The sequence below is a fragment of the Pseudoliparis swirei genome, chromosome 1, assembly GCF_029220125.1.
Source record: "Pseudoliparis swirei isolate HS2019 ecotype Mariana Trench chromosome 1, NWPU_hadal_v1, whole genome shotgun sequence".
NCBI lineage: Eukaryota > Metazoa > Chordata > Actinopteri > Perciformes > Liparidae > Pseudoliparis > Pseudoliparis swirei.
Genome location: NC_079388.1, coordinates 14,683,112 through 14,700,143, shown reverse-complemented (window position 1 = coordinate 14,700,143; position 17,032 = coordinate 14,683,112). Strand labels below are relative to the sequence as shown.

Here is a 17,032-nt window from a genome sequence, read left to right as displayed (position 1 = left end):
AGAAAGTGGGCTGGACACACAGGCTTTCATTAGGTTACCATAACCGGATTAAAAACCGCCGCTCAGCTCGAGGGACTCCCGATGAATGAATGCAGCCACCCCCCCCCTACACCCCCTCTCTAATCAAATACATCATGTATGGCACAGGTGTCAAACACAAGGCCCGTCTGCCAAATCCGTCCCGCCGCATCGCTTTACGTGGCCCCTGACGGCTTTAAAGACACGCGATCACCTTTTCTTAAAGAAATTGAACAAAAATATCCCGTGCTTTTATTTTGAAGGTTTAGGATTAAATGGGTTCATGTTGTAATATTAGAGACATTTTCTGATGTACAATATTTTTTCACTCAAATCATCAATAATCAAATGCAAAGAGAGTTATTTAACAATATGTTCGAGGAGTTTATAAAGTGTTTCTGGCCCTTTAAGAGGGCGGCCATGATGCTGATTTGGCCCACGGTGAACATGAGTTTGACACTCCTGATGTATGGGATGTGAATGTCTGACCTCGCTCTGGACATCTTGTAGGATGGAGGAGGGGAGGACGAAGGGTTGATTATAGAAAAGTGCAGATGGGTCAAAAATATAATTAATAACAAAATTCTGAAGCTGTGTTTCGCATGCTGTGTTTTTGTCATGCGGGTTGCCAGGTCCTGCGTACTGTATGCATTTTGTTGTTTTCCTCCCGTCCAGGTCGCCAGCCATGGGGAACCTCATTAAGGTCCTTGGCAAGGATTTAGAGAACTGTCCACATTTTTTCCTGGACTTTGAAAGTAAGTGAGGGGGTGGGGGGGGGGTCTGTGTGCACGTGTCCCGTGTGCTTAGAAATGTGTGTGTGCGCATGTGGGAGGTGGAGGTGGGAGTGGTTGGGGGTGGGGGGGTCACCGGAGGTGTATTGTGGATGTGAGCAGCTGGGGTTGTTGATGGTGTGATGGAGCGTTGCTGTGGGTGTGGTTTGTCGTCATCAGACGCTCTCGAGTCCCACTCCCCGGCCTTCTCACGCAGAAGTTCCAATGATAATTTTACGGGGAGACAAACAAGCATCAGCACTAATAATACACATTACATTTCCGGGGAAGCACCGTCCTGAAATAAAAAAATATATTATATTTAGTCTGACATTTATATAGTATATATAGATTTGATGAATGTAAGAGTGCTTTTTACCTTCGCATTGAAAATGCCGGAAGGTTATGTTTTGATCGCCGTGTATTTATTAATTTATTTATTTGTATGCGTGTTATTCGCAAAACTCAAAAAGTATTGAACCGAATCACATGAAATTTGGTGGGATGATTGTTTATTATCCGGGGACCAGTTGATTAGATTTTGGGATCGATCGGGTCAAAGGTCAAAGGTCATGAACAGGTCAAAATCTTTCGCAGAACACAAAAAGTATTGAACCGAATCGCATGAAATTTGGTGGGATGATTGTTTATTATCCGGGGACCAGTTGATTAGATTTTGGGATCGATCGGGTCAAAGGTCAAAGGTCATCAACAGGTCAAAATCTTTCGCAGAACTCAAAAAGTATTGAACCGAATCGCATGAAATTTGGTGGGATGATTGTTTATTATCCGGGGACCAGTTGACTAGATTTTGGGATCGATCGGGTCAAAGGTCAACGTCAAAGGTCACGAATAGGTCAAAATGTTCTTGAATCGCATGAAATTTGGTGGGATGATTGGTTATTATCCGGGGACCATTTGATTAGATTTTGGGATCAATCGGGTCAAAGGTCAAGGTCATGGAAAGGTCAAACTCTTTTTTTACCATAGCACGATACATTTTTGTCCAATTGGCATGCAACTAATGCCAAAATGTTCATAATTCAATGCCCAATCTTGTGATATGCGAAGGTATGTGCTCTACCGAGTGCCCATTCTCGTTAAAAAATGATTTTATGGGATTAGAATCGCATCATAAAACATACCTATAGTGTTTACTATCTTCTTATAGCACTGAATAATCAGAGCACTCATACATATTCATAATGACAGTGTTTTAACATTTTTTTCATTAGATTCTTTGATTATTTTAATGTAATATATCACGACGAATACATTCTAGTATTCATTCTTGGGATAATTGCTCAATCTAAACTAATCTCATCCTAAATATTTTTAAGATGTGAGCCATTAAAAGGTGAAGCTCATTTGTGCATTAAATTAGATTTCGATTGGACGCTTCTCTCTGCCACGTCCCATTTAACCCTTTAAACGTTTGACCTTTAACCTTTGAGGATTACCACCATCGCCAAATCAGTGATCTCTAAATAAAACCAGGAGTGGGATTGAAGGAGCTCTGTGTTCGTGTTGCCGTGCTCCACCCGGGACATACATCCACCACGCCATTCCAACCACGCCCTCACATCCAGTCCACCACCTTCACCTCTCTCTCACACACACACACACACACACACACACACACACACACACACACACACACACACACACACACACACACACACACACACACACACACACACACACACACACGTGTACACGCGCACAACCCCGACACCTGTCCCCTCATCACCCACAGACTTCTCCCTCTCTCTGTTCCAGGGGGCTCATGGGAAACCTCCTGAAAGTGCTGGCTTGCGCCGAACTTGAGCATGGCCCAATAGTTTTCCTTGACTTTGAACGTGAGACCATCCGCTTCTTATTTTTTGGAGTTAATCCCTTTCTCTTCGTTTGCCTTTTGCTTTTTCTTTTCCTCATTCCATCGATCTCAGCCGGCCATTGTGTCATCTTTACACTCCTCGTCCCCCCCCCCCCCCTTTACTCCCCCCTCAGCCCAACTGTTCATCGTTTGATTTCTGCTCCGCAGACCGGCATTTTAACGAAAAAGGCTTTTTGGCTTCTTTCTAAAGACTCTGATTCACACGCGCCACATCCTATTAGACACAGAGGGATGCACAATGGTGCGGTGACGCCGTTGCAAAATGACAACAATGATGCTTTGATCTCGACTGCTAAGCACCCCCAAAAAATGTCTTTTGTAAATGCCGGTCCCGCGCGGGTTCCTGTTGCTCGGGGATGACGACGGAGAACAAAAAAAGTCTCATCGTCATCCCTCCTCCGCCTCCTCATCCCCTCATCCCCTCATCCCCTACTGTGTGTGTGTCTGTGTGCGAGAGAGAGAAGCTGAAAGAAAGAGGGGAAAAAGATCAAGAAACTATCTTCCCCTTTTTCTTTTTCTTCTCAATTTCCCAGTCAGTGAGTTCTAAACGTTGAAGTGCGAGAAAAAAAAATCCATCTCAACGTTTCATTTCTGGCCTTGAAATCTTCTGTATAAAAAAAGACGGTGGCCATCTTGCCGTATCTGTGACATCAGCACACTAGCATGCTCAAAGTGACCACGCCGACATGCACCACGTATTACGGTTACCCTGAAGACAATATGACCCAATAAGCTGTTTATATCACTCATGAATAATTACATGGAGCCCTGCGTATTCCAATCAACGTAAATCTGGGCTGTCTTTGACAGGCGTCGATGCCCCGAACACGTCGTCCGGCTAGCTGGTCGTAAACGGGAAATTAATAAAGCCGAATTAAGAACATCTTAATGCAAAAAGGAGCGGTGTCAAATTCGGAATATTGACATATTTGGGATATTAGGGAACTATGAGTGTGCATTTAAACTAGTCAATGACAACACTAACATGCTCATGTGCTGTAATATTGTTCACCGTCTTAATTTAGCCTTTTAGCATCTTTGCTAACGGGCGCTTCACATGTTGTCATGACTCAATATAGAAAAAAGGCTGATTATGAGACAAAATAAATTGTTGAGATGGAGATATTTTTGCCGTGTATCCCGATATATTCTGCTCCTCCTCGACCACTTTTCCGTCCTTTAACAGCTGGCTTCCTCCTCCTCCTCCTCCTCCTCTTCCTCCCTAACTGACTGTACGTGGGCTTTGGAGAGCTCACTGCTGGCAAGAGACGTCAGCTGTCAAACATGCTGAGTTTCCCTTTTCATTTATCCTGCCCGTGATTCACTGTATTTCAAAAGCAAGTGGAATGAGTCAGACCCCCCCCCCCCTCCCTCCCCCCCTCCCCCACTACCCCAATGCCATCTGTGAGCTCTCCTCGACCCAGAGACAGTCAGCTCCGTCACACGGCCCACAGTGTGGTTTAAACTTTATTCTGAGGCGTCGTTGAACTATTTATGTCTGAATGCTAATTATTATACAGTGTTAAAAAAAAAAAAAACTTTTGAAGGATCAAATCTGAAGATGACAATGTGGATAATTTCTCGCGTTTCACATGAAAACATGGAGTCCGCCGCCGTGTCCAACGCAAACAGCAACCGCTCATTCTCACGTGCTAAATTAAAGCATCTCACATGTATTAAGGGAAAGTGGACATTTTGGAACGTGAGCTCATTTGCTTTCTCTTTCATATTTTACCGTACAGACAGGAGTCGCTTAGGTTAGCTTAGCTTAGTTTAGCATGATGACTGGACAAAAGGGGGGAACAGCTAGCCTAGCTCAAAAGTGACAAAGCACCTATAAAGCTCAAAAAAGATGTTATATATATATAATGTGTTTAATCTGTGCACCCTTTAAATAAATATAGTCCACTACCTTCAACACCATTCAGGCAAACCTTTCACCCAAAGTGAGCGCGATACATTATAAATCCTGACGTAGCAAAGGCCTGACTCGCCCTACCCTGCCTCTGATTGGCCAATCCACTTCATTGGTTAGATTTAGGCAAAAGTAATGATTGTTTAGAGTAAGAATATCAGGGTGAGCCAATCACAGGCAGAGTTAGACTGGTAGGATTAGTAATATCACAGGCTAACAGTTTCCCCCTGCTAAGCTAAGCTAAGCTAAGCTAACTACCACATATCTCCAGGTTTATATTTAGCGGTTATGCACGGATGTAAACGAGGTATTGATCTTCTCGTCTTGCCGCTCCGTTCGTTTCGTTATTCCTGAAACTAGTAAACATGTTGTTGTTTACAAGAGAAAGTCCCATTGAAGGGAAGTCGTGACAGAAATAGCTGCGCTCGCCGCGCCTGTTGTGCCAGCACACGTGGGGTAGCAAATATTCCATGATTACTATTTCTCCGAACGTGTAGAGAGCCGGGGTCAAACCTCACGCTCGGAGACGGATCGTTGGAGGAAAGAGAAACACGGGGGTAAATAAAGAGAAACACGGGGTAAATAAAGAGAAACACGGGGTAAATAAAGAGAAACACGGGGTAAATAAAGAGAAACTCGGGGTAAATAAAGAGAAACACGTGGGTAAATAAAGAGAAACACGGGGTAAATAAAGAGAAACACGGGGTAAATAAAGAGAAACACGGGGTAAATAAAGAGAAACACGGGGGTAAATAAAGAGAAACTCGGGGTAAATAAAGAGAAACACGGGGTAAATAAAGAGAAACACGGGGTAAATAAAGAGAAACACGGGGTAAATAAAGAGAAACACGGGGTAAATATATAGTTATAATATAGTTTACAGTAAGCGCCGCTCGGTCTGAGAGAACGAGTGAGCCGCCCGGCTGCTCCCGTGTCTCACAATTAAACCTCAAGATAATAAAAATATGTTTTTAAAAGTGAGGGAAAGAAGGATTCGGCTAGTCGGATTAATCTGACATATAACTCAGAATGAGCAGCTGAGATGAGAACAGTTTTAGGAGTCATCATCCCCGAGGTGGAACCGACTCGTCGTCTCCGGGTCCTTATGAGACGCCTCCCTGTGCGACAGCGCGTGGCTAACGGGGTAACCATGGTTACAACGCCACGGTGGGTAAAAAAGAATTCCATCGTTCGTTTTTTACTCGCACGATGTTTAACCTGAGATGGCGGCGGACCGTGTGAAATGCAGAAATATCCACATTTGAGCTTTTTTACCGTGAGCAATTATTCATCTCAGGATTTTTATCTTTTCAGCTCCTCCTTCCTCACTAACTTCCTTCTCTCCTCAACATCTTTCTCCCCTCCTCGCTTCCATCTTTCCTCTTCCTCTTTTTCTGCCGCCAACCGGACGTTACGTCACACTTTCACTTCCTCTCTCTCTCTCTCTCTCTCTCTCTCTCTCTCCTCTTCCCCCTTCCAGATGCTCAACCCACGGAGGCGGAGACAGCCGTGTGGAACCAGGTCAGCGCCGTGCTGGAGGAGGCTCACGGGATCCTGGCCGAGCTGCAGTCCTACAACGGAGCGGGCCAGGAGATACGAGAAGTGAGAGCACCCGGCCGTGGATTCAATTCATTATTTCATATAGCCCAATATCAAAAATGTGGAAATTTGCCTCAGAGGGCTTGACATACAACAGCCCTGACCTTTGACCTCACATCGGATCAGGAAATACTCCAAAGAAACACAGAAAAGACCCTTTCACAGTGGGAGAAAGTGAAGAACCCTTCAGGAGAGCAACAGAGGAGGATCCCTCTCCAGGATGGACAGAATAATAGACGTCATGTGACCAGAATGAATCATGACAGAGTTACATGAACACATTTAATGATCATTAATACACTTCCGGTTGAGTCGATTCAGTTTGACTCACGGCGCTCTGACTCGACGCCATGCAGGCAGAAATGTGTGAAAGTATTTTTTCAAAACAAACACTTCATGCAATATGTTCTGCGTTCATTTATTTTTTCCGTCGGCGCTCCGCTGGGATTAAGAGATGCGTCGCTGGAGGCCAGCTGTTGGCGTCGCTCTGCCCGGCAACAAAATAGCGCCGAGTCGTTTCCTCTCCTCGCCTCCTAACCTGAGGACTTGGGGAAAGACTCTTCGATGGCGCCATATAGAATTTAGCTTTTATTTTATTTATTTTATTTCAACACATGCACCTGCTGAGGATTAGGACTGCGGGGGTCTCTTCTGATTGATATAGGGATAATAATAATAATAATAATAACAATACTAATAATAATAATAATAATAATTTTAAACAAATAATAATATTTATATAGCACCTTTAAAAACTAAGTTTACAAAGTGCTCTACAGAGAATCAAGGCAGAACAAATAGAATACAAACATTACATTAAAAAATAAAAAGCAGACAAACTAAATTAGGGGAACCAAAGAACTGCATAAAAGGACGACATCACTTAAAAGCTGTTCTATAAAAATGGGTTTTAAGAAGTGATTTAAACGAAGTTACTGATTCAGCGAGCCTTATCCCCTCCGGGGTTTTATATGTTCAATTAATCCCAGGGAAAACTATTCAGAATTTGGTTCTAGCATTATGTGAGTCCATCTTTTCTTCTTCTTCAAAAGGATGTGATTATGCATTAAAGCAGGGGTGTCAAACTCATGTTCACCGTGGGCCAAATCAGCGTCATGGCCGTCCTCCTAAAGGGCCGGAAACACTTTTTAAACTCCTCTTAACATATTGTTAAATAACTCTCTTTGCATTTGATTATTGTTTATTTGAGTGTAGAAATATTGTACATAAGAAAATGTCTCTAATATTACAACATGAACCCATTTAATCCTAAACCTACAAAATAAAAGCATGGGATATTTTTCTTAAGAAAAGGTGATCACGTGTCTATAAAGCCGCCAGGGGCCACATAAAGCGATGCGGCGGGCCTTCTGTTTGACACCTGTGAATTAAAGGATAAGTCCGGCAACATTCTGTATTTTTCTTATTATCAATAAATCCAATAGAAAGACCAAAACCAACACTGAATTGATCCCATTAAAAAGTACATAGCCTAACATGCAGTGGCTTATTCCCTTGTAGCACAAATTACATCAAAATGAGTCACAACATTGCACCGGGTCACATGTTCCTTTATTACCGTTAACATATTGGGCGTAAATCCGACACATTAATCTCCTGCTGCCAGTAAATGTATTTAAGTCCATATAGCGTAAAATATTCCCCCCACAAATGCTCCATTCACTCCAGTTTGAGAAAGATATTGCTTTGTTGACATAAACATGCTGAATAACACCAAAACATCATGAGCTCCCATGTTGCTGTGTCTGGTGGATAGTTTGGTTAATTGTGCTGAATAATTGATCACAATAAGCAAATAATACAGGGATAAGTGCCATTTGATAAATTCACTTCCCATAAAGTGGAAAGTGAAATACTGGCGTTAAGGAATGGATGAAAGGAAGGAGAGGTTGTTGTTTTTAATCGTTCTTGGAGAGTTACATCTGTGTTCATCCCCCGCAGGCCATCCAGAACCCGGGCGACCTCGCTCTGCAGGAGAAGGCCTGGAACGCAGTCTGCCCCCTAGTGGCCAAACTGAAGCGCTTCTACGAGTTCTCCCTCCGCCTGGGTGAGCGTACACTCTCTGACGTACAGTCGGTCTTTAGAAGTGGTTCTCAATATTTTTGGAGTTATGAACCACCTGTGAAGTATTGTTTTCAGCCGAGTACCCGCTGACCAGTGTGAAGCATTTTGGGTTGAAAAAAAAGATGTAATACGCATTATTTTGCATTTAATATATACAATTCAGTTTACGAACTTACACTTATATTTTATTGAATATTTATGAAATAACTATTTTCAAAGATTTAAAAAAATATATATATTTAAAACAAATCTCACGTATACTCCCTGGAGCACAGGTGTCAAACACAAGGCCCGCGGGCCGATTCTGGCCCGCCACGTCATTTTATGTGGCCCCCTGACGGCTCATGATCCTCTTTCTCTTAAAGAAATTCAAGAAAAATATCATGGGCTTTTATTTTGAAGGTTTCAAATTAAATGGATTTACCTTATAATATTAGAGAAATCTTCTTGTGTAATATTTCTACACTCAAATAAACAATAATCAAATGCAAAGTGAGATATTTAACAATATGTTCGGCAGTAGTTTATACGTTTATATGTTTTAGTTACAACCGGCCCTTTAAGAGGGCGGCCATGAGGTTGATGTGGCCCATGGTGAACATGAGTTTGACACCCCTGTCCTAGAGGGTCTTCACTTACCCCCCAGGGGTCCACCACATACCCCCATGTGAGAACCACCGGGCGAGAGAGTACCTGGGGGTGTGACACGCTCAGAGAGTCAAAGAAGCACGTCTGGGGGTTGAACTGTGTCGGCTGGGTGTCGAATGAGAAGAAGAAGATGAAGGTGAAGGGTGCACACAGACAGGAGAGCGTCACTCGGGCTCCTGTGAAGGCCGACGAGAGCCTTTCTTGCATAAAACCTCCAAAAAACAACAACAACAACAACCTTCCTCTGGTCTGTTTGTCACGTGTTGTGACTCCAATGAGCGTGAAGCTACCCGACGTGTGTCGTGTGTGTGCCGGACAGACGCTGTTAACACATGCATGAAGAAAAAAAAGGTAGACTTATAGAGATGACATCATTACATACGGGGGAGCAAGCACAGGGACAAAGCCAAGAGAGAGGAAGAAGAAGAAGAAGGAGAGCGTCCTCTTGTGTTGTTCTCATCGTGTTTTATAAGCGTCTTCGTTGTGGAAACAGCTTCAAGAACCGCCGTCGAGATTTTTGACATGCGATTTCAGTCCGGCTGCATTCCTTAACTCGCACACACACACACACACACACACACACACACACTCACACTCACACTCACACTCACACTCACACTCACACTCACACTCACACACTCACACTCACACACTCACACACACTCACACTCACACACACTCACACACTCACACTCACACACACACACACACACACACTCACACACTCACTCATACACTCACACATTCACACTCACACACTCACACACACACTCACACACTCACACACGCACACACTCACACACTCACACACACACACACACACGATGATGATGTCCTCTCAGCCATCTTTGCAGCATCCTGACCTAGCAGCCAGGCAGCCGTTGCTACGGAAACAGTGGTACATGGTGGTCCAGCAGAGAGGAGAGAGAGAGAGAGGGAGAGGGAGAGAGAGAGAGAGAGAGGGAGAGAGGGAGAGAGGGAGAGAGAGAGAGAGAGAGAGGGAGAGAGAGAGAGAGGGAGAGAGAGAGCTGGGCTGCCTGCCGCCGCCTCCGCTCTGCTCTTCCAATAATAAAACTTCGATCTGGTTGGACATCGTGTCCTCAGCCAGCAGAGGAAAGAGACACGACGAATAATTAATGATAATGTGTCTGCACTAATGCATCCGCGAGATACGGCACAACAAAAAGATGTCTGGTCGCCTTCCCGCCCTCCTCGGATGGAGGGATGAAATATTAACGAGTGGATGGGAGTTGTTTATTTGACCAAAGGGGACAACAAGGGGGGGGGGGGGGGTTAGCAAACAGCTGGAGGGTCTCTCTCCTCCGTCAGGGTATGTTTGCCCTCAGGAGCCGGCGGATATCTATTTATAGAAGGCCCTCGTGCATTATTAATGCAGAGGAGAGGCTTCTGAGGCAGTACTACAGAGAGCCTCTGTGTGTGTGTGTGTGTGTGTGTGTGTGTGTGCATGTGTGCGTGTGTGTGTGTTGCAGTGGAAAGGTTTAGGTCCAGCAGCATGAGATGTGACTCAGAGGTCACGGGGTGTGTGACCTCTGTGGAGCAGGCGGTGTAACTGAAGCTCCGCAACCCGCCGCTCACAACACACCCGAATGTCTGACCGCGAGTGTTGGCCGCCGAGGTGCATTGTGGGTAAACGATAGGAAGATGAAGAACGGAGGGCACTGTAAAAAAGATGAAAATTCCGTTTTTTCTGCATAAATTCTTCTTTCCTTCTTCTTCTTTTTTTTTTAGCCGTCCGTGTTGAGTCTGACAATTAGAGGATTGCAACGCATCTTTAAATGATCGCCATGAGGATGAACGCTGAGGGAACATGAAGAGACGACACGCGGACACAAAATAAAAATCACATGTTGTGTTCATCAGGCATGTTTTACCAGAGCGGTCAGACTCCAAGGGTTCATTTATGGTCACATTCAATGTTAAATCTCAGCCAGAAGGCCCCGTTTGAGGACCCCAGCCCTGGTCAGGGGGTCCCAGGGGTCTATGAATGCCCATCAGGACTCCAGTGAAGCCCAGCGAGGAGCTGACAGAACCGGTCCAAAGCCGTTTTTGTTCTGTTCCTACATCCGGGGACATAAAAGAGAATCCAGATCAAGAGAGAATCACAGCAGTATGTGAACGCCAGGAGATGAGAGTCCGTACAATCAACGTCCGTGTGTGTGTGTGTGTGTGTGTGTGTGTGTGCAGAGAACGCCCTGCGCAGCCTGCTGGAGGCGCTGACCAGCCCGCCGTACGCCCCCATGCAGCACCTGGAGAGAGAGCAGGCGCTCGCCAAGCAGTTCGCTGAGATCCTTCACTTCACTCTCAGCTTCGATGAACTGAAGGTGACGAGGAGTCTCTTTCTTCCTCTCCTTCTTTCTTTTTTCTAAATTCTCGGCCTCATAAAACATCTATATCGCGATTCTCTCTCTCTCCCCTCTCGCCGTGCAGATGACAAATCCCGCCATTCAGAACGACTTCAGCTACTACAGGAGGACCATCAGCAGGAACCGGCTGAACAACCAGCAGGTGAGGCCTCCGCGGCTTCCTCTTCCTCCCCCTCCTCCTCCTCCTCGCTCGTGAGGGGACCGAGGCGTTTCCTTTCCGAAGAGAAGTGCCGCTGTTCGGGGGATCGCGTAAAAGAGAGATTATCCGTTCGCAGCTGGAGGCGGAGAACGAGGTCAACAACGAGATGGCCAATCGGATGTCCCTGTTCTACGCCGAGGCCACGCCGATGCTGAAGACGCTGAGCAACGCCACCACCAAGTTCGTGTCCGAGGTAGAGTCCCCCCCCCCTCCCCCCCTCAGATACATCTCTAGACACGAGGAAAACATCCAAAAAGGCACATTTTAGGTCGATTACTCCTAAATTCGCCCTAAAGTTACCGTTAGATAACGACTCCATCGTGTCATCTAACTTCAGGAAAGTTCCTCCTCTCATTTTTATTTAAGGCCTCAATTAGACATTTACTGATGTCTCTCACACACTTGACATTCCATGTTTAGACCATGCTTATTTTAGTTACACATATTTAGAGAATAAAGTGTAAAACATAAGATAAACAACAACAAGAGAGACAGAATGAAACAGAAAAAAAAACTGAAAGAAAACAACGTATAACTGAGTGATCTATTCTCTATTCTACATTCATTGATTTATGAATATATAATCAGGTCTATTAGGCGTTACGTATGTAAACCATTTTTTCCAATATTCCAAAAACTGATCCAGTTTGTAGTTGACGGATTATTTTCTCCATGTAACGTCCATGCGTGTATTCAGAGGAGGACTTTATTGTGAAAACCATTTCCTGGTGATCGTCCCCCTCTCCATTTTCTATGAGGCTAAATATATTTATAATGTGTTGGAAGATTAATTTGAGACTCTTGCTCCATCCGAAAGGTTTGCTGCTGCTGCTGCAGGTTGTCTTAAACTCGTTAGGTGGGCTTTGTCTCCCCCTAGTGGCGGAACACGGTATTACATCAGTACGGAGACTAGTGCATTTAATAGTGAGGGAAAGAATAAACGTCCTTCTTATGTGTAACTATTATGAATAATAAAGGATTTTTTCTCTGTGCTGACTTCTCTTCTCTCTCTCTCTCTCCCCCCGTCCCCCCCCCTCCAGAACAAGACCTTGCCCATCGAGGACACCACGGACTGCCTGAGCACCATGGCCTGCGTGTGCCGCGTCATGCTGGAGACTCCGTGAGTACTCTCTCCACTCTTCTTCCTTCTCTCCATCAATCCGACTTCCTCCTCCTCTTCCTCCTCCTCCGCTCGTCCTTCTCCCCCAAAAAAGGTCACAGGCCCCGGATTTTAATTAACAAGGGGGGAGGGGGGGAATCTTTCATGCCACATTAAAATGTTAAATGTTATATACTTACTCTCTCTGGTCCTCTCCTCTCCCCCCTCTCCTCTTCTCTCCTCTCCTCCTCTCCTTTTCTCTCCTCTCCTATCCTTCATTCCACCCTCCTCTCCTCTCTCTCCTCTCCTCTCCTTCATCCTCCTCTCCTCCTCCTCTCCTCTCCTCTATCCTCCTCTCCTCTCCTCTCCTTCATCCTCCTCTCCTCTCTTCCGTCCCAGTGAGTACCGCTGTCGGTTCACCAACACAGACACCATGCTGTTCTGCATGAGGGTGATGGTGGGGGTCATCATCCTCTACGACCACGTCCACCCCGTCGGGGCCTTTGCCAAGACCTCCAAAATCGATGTGAGTACGCACACACACACACACACACACAGTCTGACGCCCGTCTTTGTGGTTGCTGAGCAACATCCCCCTTTTTAAGACTATATTGGATTACATTGGAGCCTGTTCGTCTGGTACTTTTGCTAATGTACTAAAATGGACATGGGTGTTTACGGTGCTGCACACACACACACACACACTGATAACAATACATAATCACAGCTGCATTACAGACTTTAGACCGAGTCACTTTTTTTTGGTGCCGTTTTTAATAACTATCATTAAAAGCCGTTGATCGTCATCAACCTCGATAGGGAGAGAGAGAGAGAGACAGAGACAGAGAGAGAGAGAGAGAGACACACACAGAGACACACAGAGAGAGAGAGAGACAGAGAGAGAGACACACAGAGAGAGAGAGAGACAGACAGAGAGAGAGAGAGCGAGCGAGAGAGGTTCACGTCGTCTTTTTTCTCATTTGCACCGTTTATTGTTAAATACTAAATATTTTTACTTTTTCCATAAATGTTTGTTGTTGAAACAAACTGAACGTTGTCGTGTCAACATTTTTCCTGACCTGATGCGTCTGACCTTCCTCTGACCTCTGACCTCTGGTGTTGTCCTCGGTAGATGAAGGGCTGCATCAAGGTGCTGAAAGAGCAGCCGTCGAACAGCGTGGAGGGACTCCTGAACGCACTGAGGTGTGTGTGTGTGTGTGTGTGTGTGTGTGTGTGTGTGTGTGTGTGTGTGACATACACAGAGATGACTTCAACACGCCTCCCTTCCTCAGGTACACGACACGGCATCTAAACGATGACAGCACCTCCAAACAAATCAGGGCCCTGCTGCAATGAGGAGGAGGAGGAGCGAGGGAGGAAAGGAGGAGTGCACTTGGAGGAGAAAAGAAGAAGAAGAAGACGAGGAGGAGGAGGAGGATGAAACCCGTTTGTTTACGACGAACAAAAAGGAAACTCGTCTCCCAGGCTCAAGAAAACCTGATGATATTAAGAAGAGGAGAAATAATTATATATATTGTCAGCTGTCCATCATTCTGTCTCTCATTTTGTAAAGTATAGAAAAGAGAAGAAAGAGAAAAAGGCAGGAAAAGAAAATATAGATATATATGAAAAAAACAGGTGAACCGCAGCAGAGGAAAAGAAGTAGGAATAAAGATGAAAGAGGAATAAAGATGAAAGAGGAATAAAGACGGTTAAAGACGTTATATTGCAACACATTAAAAAAGTTCAGAAGCTGAAAATGTACAAAAGAAAATAAAATAAATAAAAAGGGTTCGTGTTCCAGCAGATAGTCTGACAGGTATTTTTGCACACAGACACAACGCCATCTCCGCCCCTCAGATCTGACATCCTGACCTCCCCGTGACCCTCGGCTGCCCCGATCTCCGCCTTGCAGGTGGTTTGGTGGAGCAATGTGATGGATGCACTCCGGAGATTTGCCCCCCGTGCCTCTGCTTCTGTTGCTGAAGGAAAGGAGGCAAGGAGGCGAGAAAGCTTTTATTTAGGAGGCCTCTGTTTTGCCCTGATTATCTCTCTCTCTCTCTCTGTCTCTCTCTCTCCTTCCCTATGCTTCTCTCTCTCTCTCATGTGGCCGAGAGATCGCAGAGTACACTAGCTTGTAAGACCTCAGTGAATTCATCCCTTCTTTTTGTTTGCACTAATATGATTGAATAACAAATGAATTAGCTTTTTTTCTTCTTCTTTTTTTTGCCGTTCACATAATAAAAAAAAATTACAAACGGAAATTTAATCAGATTAAGAACAAAATATATTTTTTGGGGAAACCAGAAGTGGCAAACTTTTAACTTCTTCACCCAGGGCCCAAAAAACAGTTGTCCCCGGGCTCGAGGAGGGAGGTCGGGGGGTCAAGGGGGGGTCAGGGGGGTGACACGAAGTCCTGTAAAAACCCCCGATGGTCATTTTAAAGTCAGAGGTCACAACATTTACATTTTAGGGGAGAGGTCCGAGCGCTCCGGGGTAAACACAGGAGGCTTTTCCCAACAGGCATCTGGTGGTCAGCTTGGGGTCCTCAGAACATGGAGATCTGTATCACTGGCGGTCTTTCTTTCAGAGGTCATCAGAGGTGAAGTGAGAAATTAAACACATTTAAAAACGGAGATTTCAACGGAGAGCCCTTAAGTCTCATTTAATTTGATCTTATAATATATTTTCTATACAGGCGTATGTGAACCAGCATATTCTGTATAAATATATAGATGGCATGTTGTAAAAGTTCTGACAGAAATGTGTAAATAATGTGTTTTTATTCATTTTTAATTGTTCAGTGACGCTGAAATTTGGGGTATGTGTTGTCTCTCAGAATCCACCATGCGTTTTGGGCTTGGACCATCAGAATTGCCGTAGTCATAGGTTTCAGAAATTCAGCTTCATTACTACAGATCAGGGAGGGGAGGGGCACTAAGGCGTGGGGGGGGGGGGGATAGGGGGGCCGTCCATTTGCTTGTTATTTTGTACATTTTGTGCAACAATAAACTTGTCATTTATTACATTCAACAATTGATGGTGTGCGTGTGTGTAATAATATGTATCACAACTGAAACAAAAATGTACTTATAATGTATTATTTGGTCCCACAAATCTCCTAAATATACACTACCGTTCAAAAGTTTAGGGTCACCCAGACATTTTCGTGTTTTCCATGAAAACTCAAACTTTTATTTATCTTATAAAATGCTAAATGAATAGAAAATATAGTCAAGACATTGACAAGGTTAGAAATAATGATTTTTATTGTAAATATTAATGTTGTTCTTTAAACTTGTGGCTCAAAGGAAGTTCAGTTTTATAGCTTCTCTCACCAGTAAAACTGTTTTCAGCTGCGCTCACAAAGAAAGGGTTTTCTACCCCTCCGTTAGTCTTCTAAGGCGATAACACAATGTATCACTAGAACACTGGAGATGGGCCTCTATACACATATGTAGAGACTTCATTAAACACCAGGGAATAGACATTTACCACATTAACGATGTATAAAGTTTATTTCTGATTTATTTAATGTTATATGTATTGAAAAAAAGTGCTTTGAAATATAAGGTCATTTCTAAGTGAGCCCAAACTTTGGAACGGGAGTATATCTTCAATATAAGAAATAAGGGAAGTAAACTCCGGATACTCTCAACACTCTAAAGCATTCCGATCTGTTTATGATTTAAAGAGAGAACACAAGAACAAACAGGAACTTCAGGGTTCTGATCAATAAACTCTAAACGAAGTAAACGGGCATTTTCTTTTCCAAAGTTCTGAAACTTCAAAGAGCAGCATGTACGTCGTTCAGGAGCGGAGGTTAATAAATGAAAGAACAAACATAACTCCAATGAGTGTGTGGTTCACACAGCCTAAAGAATGCATCGCTAAATAAATAAACAAAACAAGCAGATAAACAAAACAACAAAGGAACTCCTAACGCTGGTAAAAACAACAACACAGGTCTACCCAGGTGCATGCTGGTCCTGTACCTGCCTTCTTCTACATACAACACGAGGGGCCCACAGCGTTACCCAACTAACAAACAAATCAACACTCAAAAGACTAAATATATCAACAACAACAAAGAATTAAATTAAAAGAAAATATCAAAAGAAAAAGCTATTCTAATACATCCACAAATCTAACCACACACACACACACACACACACACACACACACACACACACACACACACACACACACACACACACACACACACACACACACACACACACACACACACACACACACACACTTAATCTTTAATGTAATGAATACAGCAACAGGCTTCAGGTCATTTCCACCAGTTAGATAGGTTAACAATAAATGTGCTGCAGTCCCCTCTCTGACCACAAGGGGGCAGCAGTGGATCAATAATGACTATTTTTTTAAACAACCAATTAAGTTAAATG

At 44.2% G+C, this 17,032-nt stretch overlaps 1 protein-coding gene across 6 annotated transcripts in view; it reads left to right on the top strand.

Moving 5' to 3' along the window:
- fam49al (family with sequence similarity 49 member A, like) overlaps positions 1-14,420 on the top strand; it is a 33,680-nt gene extending 19,260 nt beyond the window's left edge. For 3 of the 6 annotated variants that reach the window (XM_056416486.1, XM_056416503.1, XM_056416478.1), the window contains 10 exons: positions 2,568-2,647; positions 6,081-6,202; positions 8,162-8,267; positions 11,138-11,274; positions 11,381-11,458; positions 11,592-11,708; positions 12,556-12,635; positions 13,014-13,140; positions 13,747-13,817; positions 13,907-14,420. In XM_056416486.1, the coding sequence (XP_056272461.1) occupies positions 2,575-2,647; positions 6,081-6,202; positions 8,162-8,267; positions 11,138-11,274; positions 11,381-11,458; positions 11,592-11,708; positions 12,556-12,635; positions 13,014-13,140; positions 13,747-13,817; positions 13,907-13,970 (975 nt within the window). In that variant the 5' untranslated portion in view covers positions 2,568-2,574 and the 3' untranslated portion in view covers positions 13,971-14,420. Of the gene's footprint in view, positions 1-689; positions 774-2,567; positions 2,648-6,080; positions 6,203-8,161; positions 8,268-11,137; positions 11,275-11,380; positions 11,459-11,591; positions 11,709-12,555; positions 12,636-13,013; positions 13,141-13,746; positions 13,818-13,906 lie in introns of those variants that run through there. The other 3 variants (XM_056416512.1, XM_056416520.1, XM_056416495.1) reach the window with 2 other exon arrangements.
- The last annotated feature ends 2,612 nt before the right edge of the window (positions 14,421-17,032 follow it).